Genomic DNA, 12,918 nt, shown 5'->3' with positions numbered 1-12,918 from the left:
AGCCCGAAGGCTCCTCAACGCAGTTACACAGTTCCAGCATGTAGTCCAAGTGCAGTTACTTCAACTCCTCATCTCCATTATGCTCGCGCTTCACAACCAAGTGCTGTATATTATTCGCCATGTAATAAATACGCATTCAAACAGCAACATCGTGTCTTCTGTCAATTTCTAACTGGGGTAAGAGCTCCAATCCTCAACAACCAATTTCTACAACACTTTATATGCACACAATGGCGGGTATATTGCCTTTAGGCGATTTCTTTATACGTACCCAAAACTAAGTTTGAAGAAATAAGAAGTATATGGAAATATTCTAATGTATCCATATATAAACTAAGTGTTTTGTAGAAAAAAGCGTGTGTTTTAGTACTAGTAATTTGTACCGTGTCGCAGTCGGTAGTAGGAACATTTCTATTAATTTTTGTCTTATGTAGTGCTGGAAACCATGTTGAGTTTAACTTAAGGCCGTCGTCTTTGTTTATGTTATTTGGGTGTCTGTGTATTTCAATTGCCATTTTTATTATTTGTGCATTGTAATTACTGGGTTTATGCAAAATTTTCGGTTCAAATGCGAAAAAATGGCCGGTGTCTATCAAGTGTTCCGCTTTTGCAGATTTGTCAGGATGCCCAAGTTAACAAGCTCTAATGTGTTCGTTAATCCTTTTCTTTGCTGTGCCCTGTTTGTCCTATGTACACTTTATCACATCCTTGGTAACTTAGTTTATAAACAGCTTCCGTTTCCAGGGGATTCTTATCTTTTGGGCTCAAAAAATCACAGTCCCAAACGTTGTTCCAATAATATGTTTCTTCAGCACTTTCGCTATGCTGTCAGTAACATTCTGTACATATGGTAGGTATGCAGTTCTTCTGGTAATATCTTCTTCCTTGTTCTTCTTTGTAGCTTGCGATTTAATAATGTTGTCAATTTGCTTCTTCTTATATCCATTACGCTCCAACGTATCTGTAATTTTATTGACCTCTTCTCCCTTTCTAAAGATAGCTCCTGCAATGGTAGCCGAAACGTCGGAACAAATTCAACACACACGGTATCACCCAAAAAAGAAACATATTGACCGAAAAATCTTCGCACCCATTTAAGTGGATAGTGTTTCGCGACAGTGTCCAGCTTCCTTATGGTCACGCTTGTACTTGAAGGGCCAATGTATTCAAACCTTAGATTTGTAATATGTACCTACCGAAGAAATTTGCCTGATGTATTAATGACCGTCGAGGGTAAAAAATAAAAACAAAAACAAAGCAAATCAAAACTGGTTTGGTAACTGTACAACTCAATTATAACATCTTCTTAGATTAGACTTTTTGGCCTGTTTTTCAAGAAGGATTAGCCTCTTGAGAAGGCGATACCCAGTTGTTGATCCATCTGTTTGGTTGTCTGCCCGGTAGTCGTCAACCTTGGGGTTGACCGTGCAAAGAAATATGATGAAGTCCCGATAGCTCCATTCTCGTCACATGTGCATACCAAAGGCTTCTCCGTTGCTCTCCCAATATTTCCCTAATCTTCGAGTTCCGTATTCTGTCTCGGAGACTCTTGCCAGAAAGAATCTTGATTTCTGACACTCGGCGCGAATTGTAACATGAATATATTTGTTAATGTTTTTCCGGATTGCCCCGGTTTGGTTGGCTCACCTTGTTGATGTTATTATTCCCCGTTGGACCGGAGTCGTGCAGGGCGACTGAAGAGAGGAGAATGGCAGCTCCTAGATACAAGGCAAACAGTGCTGCCAACGCTGCCAGGCGACACCTCGATACTCCCATCCTGCCCATTGGCAACGCCTAACCACACAGCTCCATTCTGTAAAGCCAAAAAATGTAATTAGAGCAGACTCCCATTTTACACAATGGATACTTAATTTATTTGTCAATTCATTCACAAATAGTTGATTAATTTACATCCATGTTTTGAGTATGCCCAAAAGCTTGCAGACTGGCTGGATTTCCTCCAAAGAGAGTTAATTATATTTAAATTTGTTGCAACAAAGAAGGAACATTTTTGAGAGGGGTCCACCGGGGTTTGACCTGTCATTGGTTGGTTTAAGTGGATATTAAAGGTGTAAAGTGGCCACTTAAACCAGACAATGACAGGTCATAAGCCCTGTAAATGCCTAGACCTCCATATTCCCTTTTCAAAAATGATTTTCCTTTCTGTTGCAACAAATTTAGATCCAAATGACTCCCAAGGTGGGAAATATAGACTGTCTGCAAACATTTGGACAATTTTATTTTATTTTTTTATTTAATCTTTTTGTTTTTTACAATAAACATAAGAGGTAAAACAGAGTATTCTAAAAAAAGCATAATTACATAGCAATGAAATACATATTAATAGTAAAAATAGTAAACAAAAAATCCCACAAACGCATGGCCTGTTCGTGGGTATACAAGAAAATGTTAAAGAACTTTTGCTCCTATAATAAATAATGGACACTAATAATATTTTTGTGTAACATAAGAAAGAGAAAATAAAATATTCTGTGAAAGATTATATGGTTTTTTTTTTAAGTAATTAAAAAATGGAAATAAAAAAATATTTAAAAAACATAAAAATATTCCTTTTTATTAAAGGGCAACAAAATATATCATATCACATACTCAAACATTGTTGAGTTGAGTTTAGTTTAAAGATATTTTCATTATTATTGCCATTTTGCCAAACTAGTCAAACACAATACATGGTTTGTATGAGGTGCAATCTTAATTAGTGTGTTATTGTTAATTTGATTACAATGGTGTAATAAAGATAATTAGATATACTCGCTTTGGGTACTAATCGTAAATAGTATATTACATAGGTACAGTCTGTCAAAAAAGAGTAGAACACAATTGTGGGCGCTGGTGTTTTTATGGGGTTTTACAGGTGGTCACACTGAAAACGGCATTACCCAAGTCCTATAACTCGATTGGCATTTGTCAAGTTATTCACCACTTTTGGTAAATGGTCTGAAAATTGAAATATTTAGGTAAGAATTGAACTCAGATATTTCTTAGAAGAAAAAAATACTCTGTAGCTCAATCGCAAATAACTATTGACGTGCTAAAAAGCGACGTGATAACAATTTCTCACCGTGGTTGTTTACCGTATTCGCGATCACAATGCAACATCCGTGAACACCTAATATTAAATTAACATATTACAACAGAGATGAAGAACATTTAAGATAAGATAATATGGAAGCCTAGGCATCTAAGGGACTTATGACCTGTCAATGACTGGTTTGAGTGGCCACTTTACACACTGTGTAACATTCATCATTCTGCCCATATTCGTATATCTATATTTCTTCAATTCTTTCATCTGTTGATGTTTGTGAAGTTAAAGAGCTGAAACCTTTATTTATGCGGGTGAGGTTCATCTAATTGAATTATTTCACTTACATACAACCAGCCATTGACAGGCCATAAGCCCTGTAGATGCCTAGACTTCTATATTATCTTATCTTAAATGTTCTTCATCTTTGATGTAATATGTTAATATAAACAGCTCCCCAGGGAGTTGAATCCAGTCCTTGTCTACAAAAATTTGAACTAACTCAAAATATTGTTAATATTAAATGTCAAAATATTTGCGTTTCACGATGTTTAATCCTGCTGCGCAATCACTTTTATGAATTTCACCCATGTAAATATGGAAAATATTCCAAAACGGCTATTTTTATTTATTTATTTATTATTTATTATGCTATTTGCCAAATGTCAAGAAAACCAGTCGCCATAGTAATTGTAATTTAATTTTCACTTTTTTTAATTAGGTACTCCTTACTTTTTTGCAAATGCAATATATTGTCTTATTTTTTATAGTAAACGCCGATTTTTCGCCAATGAACTGTATTTATTTATGAGGAAAACAAAAAACAACTGACCGAGCGTTGACTTAAAGATTACACACGCGTTGACTTATGACTGCGATAACTTAAGCACGTTCATTATTGTTCATTGTGATCGCTCAAATGCTTAGCATGTTTTTAAGCACGTCGATGGTTATTTGTTGAGTTACGGACGTTGTTATAAATATTTTAAAAATTTTCCGCTCTCGGCATTAAAATCAGTTGTAGTTATAATATTTACCAACAAAATGATGCCATACCACGGTAGATTAAAAGCACTAGGACTTACATCATTGGAAGAACGATGGAAGAGAGAGAACTTGATAGAAGATACTCAATCATTACTATAACTGCCCCCTGCATGAGATGTATCGATTAAATCCCTACACAAATAAACAAGGTCATAACTGGAAGCTATATCGTCCCCAATTCCACCTCAATCCCAAGATAAACTTCCTTTCCAGCAGGGTAGTTTCAGACTGGAATAAATGACAATGTCTAGTTGTCCATTCCGTAAAGGTCATCATCATCAGTGGCGCCACAGCGCGTTGTGGGCCCTGGCCTCCTCCAGAATTTGTCTCCATTCGTCCCTGCACCCCGCGGCTCTTCTCCAGCTTGTCAGGCCAATCGCTCTTATGTCACTTTCCACGTTATCCAGCCATCTTAATTTTGGTCTGCGTCTGCTTCGTCTGCCTTTCGGAGTGGTATATATAATATTTTTTGGGGTGCGATTATCATTCATTCTGTGCACATGGCCCAAGCATTGTAATCTTCTTATTTTGATGAATTGTGCAATGTTGGGTTCGCCATGTAGTGCCTCTAATTCATGATTAAACCGTCTCATCCACACTCCGTTTTGGTTGACAGCACCAAATATCTTCATTAATATTTTTCTTTCGAATATTAATACCATATTTTCATCTCTTTTAGTCATAACCCAGCATTCGGCACCATATGTAATGACCGGTCTGAGAAGAGTTTTGTAAATAATGGTCTTAGTTTTTCTAGTGAGCAATTTGGATCCCAGATGTTTAACAAGCCATAATAACATCTGTTTGCTGCCAATAGCCGTTTCATTACGGTCAATTAGTTCAAAAAGCGTTTGGATGCTTTTTTGAAGGAAGAAGAGCTTGGACAAAAAGCAGTACACAAGATATAGGCGCATCAGCAAAGGCTGCCTGCCATTAAAAATAATAATAATTTTATTATGATTTTTTGACAGACTTTAGGAACCTGCTAAAAATTAATATTTCTGTATCCAGGCGGATGAAGAATACAGTTCTGTTTGAAAAATACAACCAGAACTTTTTTGACTCAACGCCTCGAACGTGCATACTTTTTATACGGGTGAGAATTTTTATAAATTGCATTCTAAAACAAAAAGGATTGCAAATGAAAAAGTTAGTGCTACGGGAAATTGGCTACAAAAATATTTTCTTACGCGCGGTAAAATATTAGAGCATTGAATTGTACGACGTAGTTTCTTGAAAAAGTATGAAATAAATAATAAAATATATTTTTTAGTAAATCATAAGAACGCAAATATTTCTTTTAATAAAAAAATTTTAAGAAATTATTTTTTAAAATAATCATCTTCCTTCCTCTTTCTTCACCCAGTGGTCCATAGGGCACTGCATCGGTAAACAAAATGTAGCGTATTTCAATCATCTGTTACATGGCTGCAAGGTAATCAGTCCTACGCTTCACGCGCCAGTCCAGGAACAATGAAATATTGTAATTTAAACAACTATTAAAATCGGCCTCCGTGGTGTAGTGGTCAAGATGCTTGACTCACACACGGAGGGTTCCGGATTCGCATCCCAGTGAGAACAAAAAAAAAAAAAAAAAAGTAATTTTTTTCAAGCCTGGGTGTTCTGTGATGTAATTCACCACTGTAACTGGGCCTTCTGGCCTGCTGTGGTGCAAAAAAAAAACATGTTCAGTCTTCAATATTTTAAAAATAAATATTTCACCTCTACCCTGCCAGGAATCGAACCCAGTATGTCAAGAATGGTAGGCGAAGACGCCAACAACTACTTTTTGGGGAGAGGGGTAGGGATTTGTGGAGGGACTGCTTGTCCGAGAAATTAAGGATTTACCGCATTTTGAGATTATATTTTTTTTTTAAATGACTTTTTGGAAAAATTTAATAAATATGTTATTTAAAGCTTACCATGAGAAAAGTTCCTCTAAAGCTTCGCGGTCTGGCCCTGAAAACCCGTGTTCAATATTTACCCTGCGGGCCTAAGGGAGTATCTAAAATAAACCAAAGTAGGGAACAAAATGCCAAACACTCTTCTAGTGGAACGGAAGGCCTGTTTTTTTTTTTTTATTGAAATTTTTTTCACATAAGCATTCTTTTGAACAATTTTTTTAATTCCCGCCAAACTGCAAAAGTAGTTTTTTTCAAATCAAAAGTAAAAGTTAAAATTAAAATGAAAAGTTTAAATTAAAATTAAGTTAAAAGTTTAAATTGAAAGTTAATATTAAAAGTTTAAATTAAAAGTTAATATTAAAAGTTAAAATTAAGAATTAAAATTAAAAAGTAAATTGAAAGATAAAATTAAAAATCAAATTAAAAGTTAAAAGTCAAGCAGGAGATAAATATAACATGAAAATCATAAAGCACTGTTTCATGTAACAGTTATTCTAAAGGCTTAATTACTATTTAACATATTTAAAAATGTTCAATAAGTTTGATCAATGAAAACAATATCCTACACTAAATATATCCGATACGTGGAAATAACTGTTGCCGAGTTTCTGGAGTCTATTTAATACAGCATTGCAATTATACACTGCCCGTGAATTGTTGCTACAAAATGGTGGCACCTGTCTAGTAATTCTTCCAGGCACCCTGAAGTCGATGAGAGATAACAGTTCTGGGCAATCCTATATTGAATTGACAATTTATAGCATTTTAGCTGAGTTTCCTGATCCCATCAGGAACTCGCCGTTTTTTTCGATGGTCAGGCTCGGAAAGGTTAAAAAAAGGTTTAATTTATTATAGAAGCGGTGCCCTACACACCATTAGGTTCCTACAAGGTAATGATCATGGCGATTGTATTTTTATGCTCCATCCCATATTAATTAATGATAACTCCTTTGAGTACAATACATCAAAAACGATAAAATATAATCACCTATACAATTTTTTAAGATGTTTTTGTCCTTGTAAAAATTTCATTTTATTTATTTATTATTTTTTTAATAGAAAAAGAAACATTTGCGTTCTTATGATTTACGCAAATATTTAATTTTGAGGGCCATTTCCAACGAGTTGTAAATAACTCACTATTAGAAAATGAGAATCAAGTTGGGGTAGAGTGGGAGTGGGATTCGAACCACGGACCTTTGAGCCGTGTTTCCGAAACACTAGCCACGGGACCACAACCCGATTTTAAATTTATTTATGTATTTATTAGCGTTCTAATATTTTACCCAAAAATTTTAATTTTAGTGAACATTTTTAACGAATTGTAAATAGCTCGCTATTAGAAAATGGAAATCAAGCTGGGGTAGAATGGGGTTTGAACCTCGGACCTCTGATACGTGAGTCCGCAACACTAACCACGGGGCCACAACCCAATTCAAATATTCAATATTGTTTCTTATACGGCTGTTTCTTAATATTTATCGGGTATCTATTTTGTTATTTATTTTTCTTACTACATATCCGGCTTCATAAACATTTTTAAAGTGAATTAATTAACTGTGTATTTACGAGTGTATATTTTCCTTTTGTACATTTTCTAAAGCATGGGTGTGCAGATTTTTTTTTTAACATAGAATCTAATAAATTCTTAAAATGTTGTTATTATTTGACAAAATTGTATCCTGTCTGAAATAAGATCTAGTTAATATTTGAAATAATTATAACTTACAAGAATATCCGATGTCCAGTGCTAAGCAAACAACTCTTCCATCACTGTCATATTGTTACGAGCTACTCCCGAACGAGCCTGTTATGTGTTTGGTGTTTAATGGTTGTCAAAACATCTGTGAATATTCTCAAAAATCGTGAATGAAATTTTGTGTGAAAAACGCGCATTTTTCTAACGGGGTTCGATTATACTACTAGGCCATTGAGCGGAAATTAAAATAAAGGGGTTTTAGGCGAATTTTCGTTATTTTCAGGCCGATAATTTGACATCGCGACGCGCGGCGTCGGCGTCGCTCCCATTACTAAATTTGACTGAACTGACAATGATCTTCCTATGCGCAGGCGCCGGGCGCTTTACCGGGGATTGCGAACCTTTTCATTAAAAATACACGAAGCTAAGCAACCAAACCAGAAATCTCTATTTCTCAAATGATTGCGGGTAGATAAACGATACGCATAAACAAATTAGGATGTTTAGTGATATTAATGTTGTTTTTTACAAGCATTATTAACTCACCAATATCCCAATGTTTATATTGTGGTTGATTTAATATTTTTTTATTTTTTTTTAGTTAAAAAGAAATATTTGCGTTCTTATGATTAACCCAAATATTTCATTTTGATGGCCATTTTCAACGAGTTGTAAATTACTCACTATTAGAAAATGGGAATCAAGTTGGGGTGGAGTGGGATTCGAACCACGGACCTTTGGTCCGTGAGTCCGAGATACAAGCCACAGGACCACAATCCGTTTCTAAATTAATATTAATTCATTTTAATTAATTTTAATTAAATTAATTTCTAATTAATTTCTAAATTAAAACGGTCTAAAAGTAAAAAAAAACCTTGTTGAACGTGTCCTTTCAGTTTAAAATATCGAGCCATATTCGCCAAAACATCTTTGTCGACAGGAGCTATATTTTTTCTACTTAATTATAACCTCTTTTCAAAATTCATCATCATCATTAGTCCCTTTCCGCACTTAATGGTGTATAGGACACTGCATTGGTACACCAATCGCAATGTATCTTGATCATTTTTGTTACATGACGGTAAGATGCTCAGTCTTACGCTTTAGTTACCAGTCCAGGGGCTAAGAAATATTCTGGTGTAAAAACACATTTAAATTATTTCATTTAAATTATTTATTGGCAATTCTTGATGGAACTCCATTGTAATGATGTAATAACTTATATTAACCAGTCTGAAGATGCCCATTAGAGGGTGAAAGCGCTAATTGGTCAAAATAAATAAGTGAAAGTGAACCAAGTATTTTTTAAATTAATAACTTATTTGTAAATATAAGTTATTACATCATCACCTTTTAATTAATTTATTTTTTCATATTTTATTATAATAAGTCAAATAACTTTTTGTACGTAATATTAATTGTACATTGGCGGGCTTATTGCCAAGTGGTAATTTCTTCCAACCATCCAATAAAATAAAAGTTATTTTATTTTATAATTCAAATTACAAAACATATTCAATAGAAAATAAAAAAGCTAACCATAAATAAAAATTGAAATAACTGTATTTGTTTATAAATTACCTTAAATCAATTTACTCAATGGGAAAAGGGAAAAAAAGGAATGAGGAAAGGAGGAGAGATTAAGGAAGAGAAAGGAGATGTTTCTTCAGACATGATTTAAACAGAGATACTATAGTAACATCTTTGATGGTGGATGGGAGATGATTCCACAGTCGAGCGGCATGGAGTTGATGGGTATTAAGAGAGTGCCTTGAGAATAAGAACGAAGAGGTAAACCATGAACTGATAAGCGCTGAAATTTTTCACGCAGGTATATAGGAGCGTTAGAACTATGAAATACATTGAACAGAAGTGAGAGGGAGTGATAGTCTCTCCGCTGTCTAATTTTAAGCCATTTCAGTTGCCTACGATAATCAGAAATTTAATCATATTTCCAATACCAAAAATATACCTTATGCATGTATTCTGAAGTCGTGATGAAATTATGTCCCTAGAAAAACGCGTCATGTTTGGCCTTGATAAGTGTGACGTCAATATTTGTAATGATATTCTATTTAAATTTAAAGGAGTCACAAAGTTACAAATTTACTCTTTATTTTTTTTATTTTTTTTCATTTTATTTATGGTTTTCCAAATTATTTTCTTGTATGATATAACTTTATATATGACACATTACGTACATTGATAATTCTAAGTTTGAGATCATTTTTAGTCTAGTTTTAAGTTTTTAAATTTTAAGTATAACCGTATTATTGCATATGACTGTAGATTTCAATAAATAAATAAAAATAATAAAAAAATAAAAATTATCCGAAATTATAAGAAAGGAATTATTTCATGTCAACCATGTCGGGAATCGAACACTAGACCTCTTGCATGGTAAGCAAATGCGCTGACCACTACACCACGAGGCCGACTTCCAAATTTACCGAATTTCAAAATTATAGCTCTGATAACGATACATAAAAATATTTTTTTTAATCAACGATATTTTGAGTTTGTCAAAATTTTTGAAGACAAGGACTGGATTCAACTTCCCGGGGAGTTGTTAATATTAACATATTACAACAGAGATGAAGAACATTTTAGAGAAGGCAATGGGCATCTACAGGGCTTATGCCCTGTCATTGGTTGGTTTAAGTTGCCACTTTACACACTGTGACACAAATAGACAGCGAAAGATCTAGTATATTAAATAATCAATGGGTACCATTTTCGAAATATTTCTTTGCTACAACTTTTTTTTATGGGTTCACTTTCGACCTAAGCGATGGGCGGCGCCTGACGTTTGGCAACCGACCATACAAAGAATTTAAGTTTTGCCGTGATTTCGCAGAGACGACGCCAAAGTTTAGTGTTTTTTTTTATTTAATAGACTTTAAAACTACGCCAAAATTAAAAAGAAAAAAAAATATGTCTAATTATTTTTACAAAAAAAACAAACATCATGCAAGTTTGTTGGATGGTAACTAGGAAGTTTGCTTTAAACTTGCCTCAAGTTTACAGAGTTGCAATCTCAAACTTGGGTCAAGCTTGAACTCTTGATACTTCAAACTTGATACAAGCTTGAGGCAAGTTTAAATTGCTATCTGGGATGGTGTATAAAACTGCTTCAAAAACAGAAATAAAACTAATTCGGTTTGGTTAATTCAACCCAATTAAGTGTTTTGAGTCCAGTCAGTAAAATATTTTTTGTGGCAAAACGTACAACAAAATAACACAAAATTACCTTATATTAGTGTTATGATAATATATTGTTTACGGTCTGGCAACATTACGCGGCCATTAACTTTCCTTAACTGTCCTAAATACACCCGCGCGTTACGGTGCTGTGTAGTCACAACACATAAAAAAAATAAGAGATTTAAAATGGGAAAATTTGAATATTTATAGGGAATGGCTTTAATTAACCATAATTTAATTCAAATATAATATTTCAAATCTAACTGCTGAAAACATGAAAAAACCATTGGGTAGCGCTAACGACTCGGGCGAAACTTGCACCCGCGCCAACTTCCCGAGAGCTACTAATACTAAGTAGCTAGTACTGGACCACGTGACTGACTGCGACGGGCGTAAATTCTTTACTATTTTATTCATACGCAACAATGCGACACATTGGTATACTCACTCAATTCTACTCAATTTTTATTATTATATAGTTTTGAAACATTTAAAGTAATCGGTTTCATATTTTTCTATTATTTTTAATGCAGTGGTAATTTTTTAAACACCCTCAAAGGTTTTTTTGTTTTTTTTTATTATTATTATTTTTTTTTTTATTTATAAATTTATTGCAAAAAAAATATATACATACTTAGTAACAGGGAATCTATATAAAACCAATTAATGTAAAATGAAAACGGAGTTTTCTCTGTTCATGATAGTTTCCATCTAACATGGCACAGCCTGTTCTAAGAAGATGAGTATACTTTTGATGATATTTGTTATTTATCCCCGATTTCCGATAAAATGCTTTTTGTGTGTCTAATAAGTACTTATTATTTAATAACAAATTATTTCGGTCGATACGTAAATGTGTAATGGAGGAATACGGAAAATCTGAACCCAATATTTATTAGGCATATTTATAGATATTATGGTTATTAGACGCAATGTGTACTAGCTACTCATTACCGGGGAGGGGGATTAATATGCGCGCAGGCAGGATTTTTTGGACGCAGTACAATGTATACAAGCTTGGTTCTACGCGCCTTCTGGTAGATTATAATTATATTTAAACAGATAAATAAAATAAAATTATGACACGAAACGACGCCAGTTAATGACCGACTGAAACAGATTTCAGCCAAAACCGAAACTTATCTAAATAAGTTTAAAATCGCTTTAAAACGCCGTTTTTACTTTTAAAACTTACGAGTTCATTAAAATAAGTGTTGAATAAAATACAGAATGAAATAAAAGGCGCACATTAAGCCGAAAGCCGAGACAAACTAAAGATCTTAGTTCACAGGTCACGCGGCCGAGTCCCGAGCAATATGCACCCGAGTAGGGCCGAACGTAATCCAACAATATATCCGGCTAACCGACCGCAGGTTTTTTGACAGTTTTTTTTTATTGCATACTTATACCGTACGCGTAACATTGAAACTAAAACATTATATTGCCGCCGATTGGAGATTCTTACTGGATGTCGAAAATAATATGTGAAAATAAAGAATAATTTTAAAAATATACGAGTATATACAAATGGCAATCATGAAGTTTCGCATTATAAATAAATCGTCTATGTTTTATGAATGTATGTATGTGTATGCGATGGGTGTATGTTCATGTGTGTTTGTACATGTGTGTGTGTGTATATGTGTTTATATGTGTGTATCTGTGTGTGTATATATATGTATGCATGTGTGTATGTATATGTATTAATATGTCTATACGAGTAAGTTTACATTTTATAAGTCTGTGCTTTCTATTAGCTTGTAAACTATTATCATGTATTAAAATGTAATTGCCTAGCTTGGAACGGGGTATGTACCCTTATTAGCTGGGCAAAGTGAACATAAAATTGTATTTATGATAAAATGTAAAAATAAATATTATATTTACCGAATAAATCAAAGGTTTCCATTACTTAACGCTCGTTTGAGATACCTGTCTACCTCGATGGCGCATAAAACGGCGATGTTTTCCTGGGCGCGCGATACGCGCCGCCCGAACAATAAGTTGCGTGTTGCTCC

General features: G+C 34.0%; 1 protein-coding gene across 2 annotated transcripts in view; it reads right to left on the bottom strand.

The window, feature by feature from the left end:
* The window catches only part of LOC148282529 (WSCD family member AGAP003962), a 28,152-nt gene extending 15,234 nt beyond the window's left edge, over positions 1 to 12,918 (bottom strand). The window contains exons 1-2 of one of the 2 annotated variants that reach the window (XM_088224945.1): positions 12,788 to 12,918; positions 1,648 to 1,813 (exon numbers count right to left, since the gene is read on the bottom strand). In XM_088224945.1, coding sequence (XP_088081071.1) covers positions 1,648 to 1,785 — 138 coding nt within the window. In that variant the 5' untranslated portion in view covers positions 1,786 to 1,813; positions 12,788 to 12,918. Of the gene's footprint in view, positions 1 to 1,647; positions 1,814 to 7,726; positions 8,045 to 12,787 lie in introns of those variants that run through there. The other variant, XM_088224944.1, reaches the window with a different exon arrangement.

This window comes from Micrasema longulum, unplaced genomic scaffold, assembly GCF_059751315.1.
Source record: "Micrasema longulum isolate JH-2025_06_02 unplaced genomic scaffold, ASM5975131v1 h1tg000321l, whole genome shotgun sequence".
NCBI lineage: Eukaryota > Metazoa > Arthropoda > Insecta > Trichoptera > Brachycentridae > Micrasema > Micrasema longulum.
This window is presented reverse-complemented; position numbering and strand designations above follow the sequence as displayed.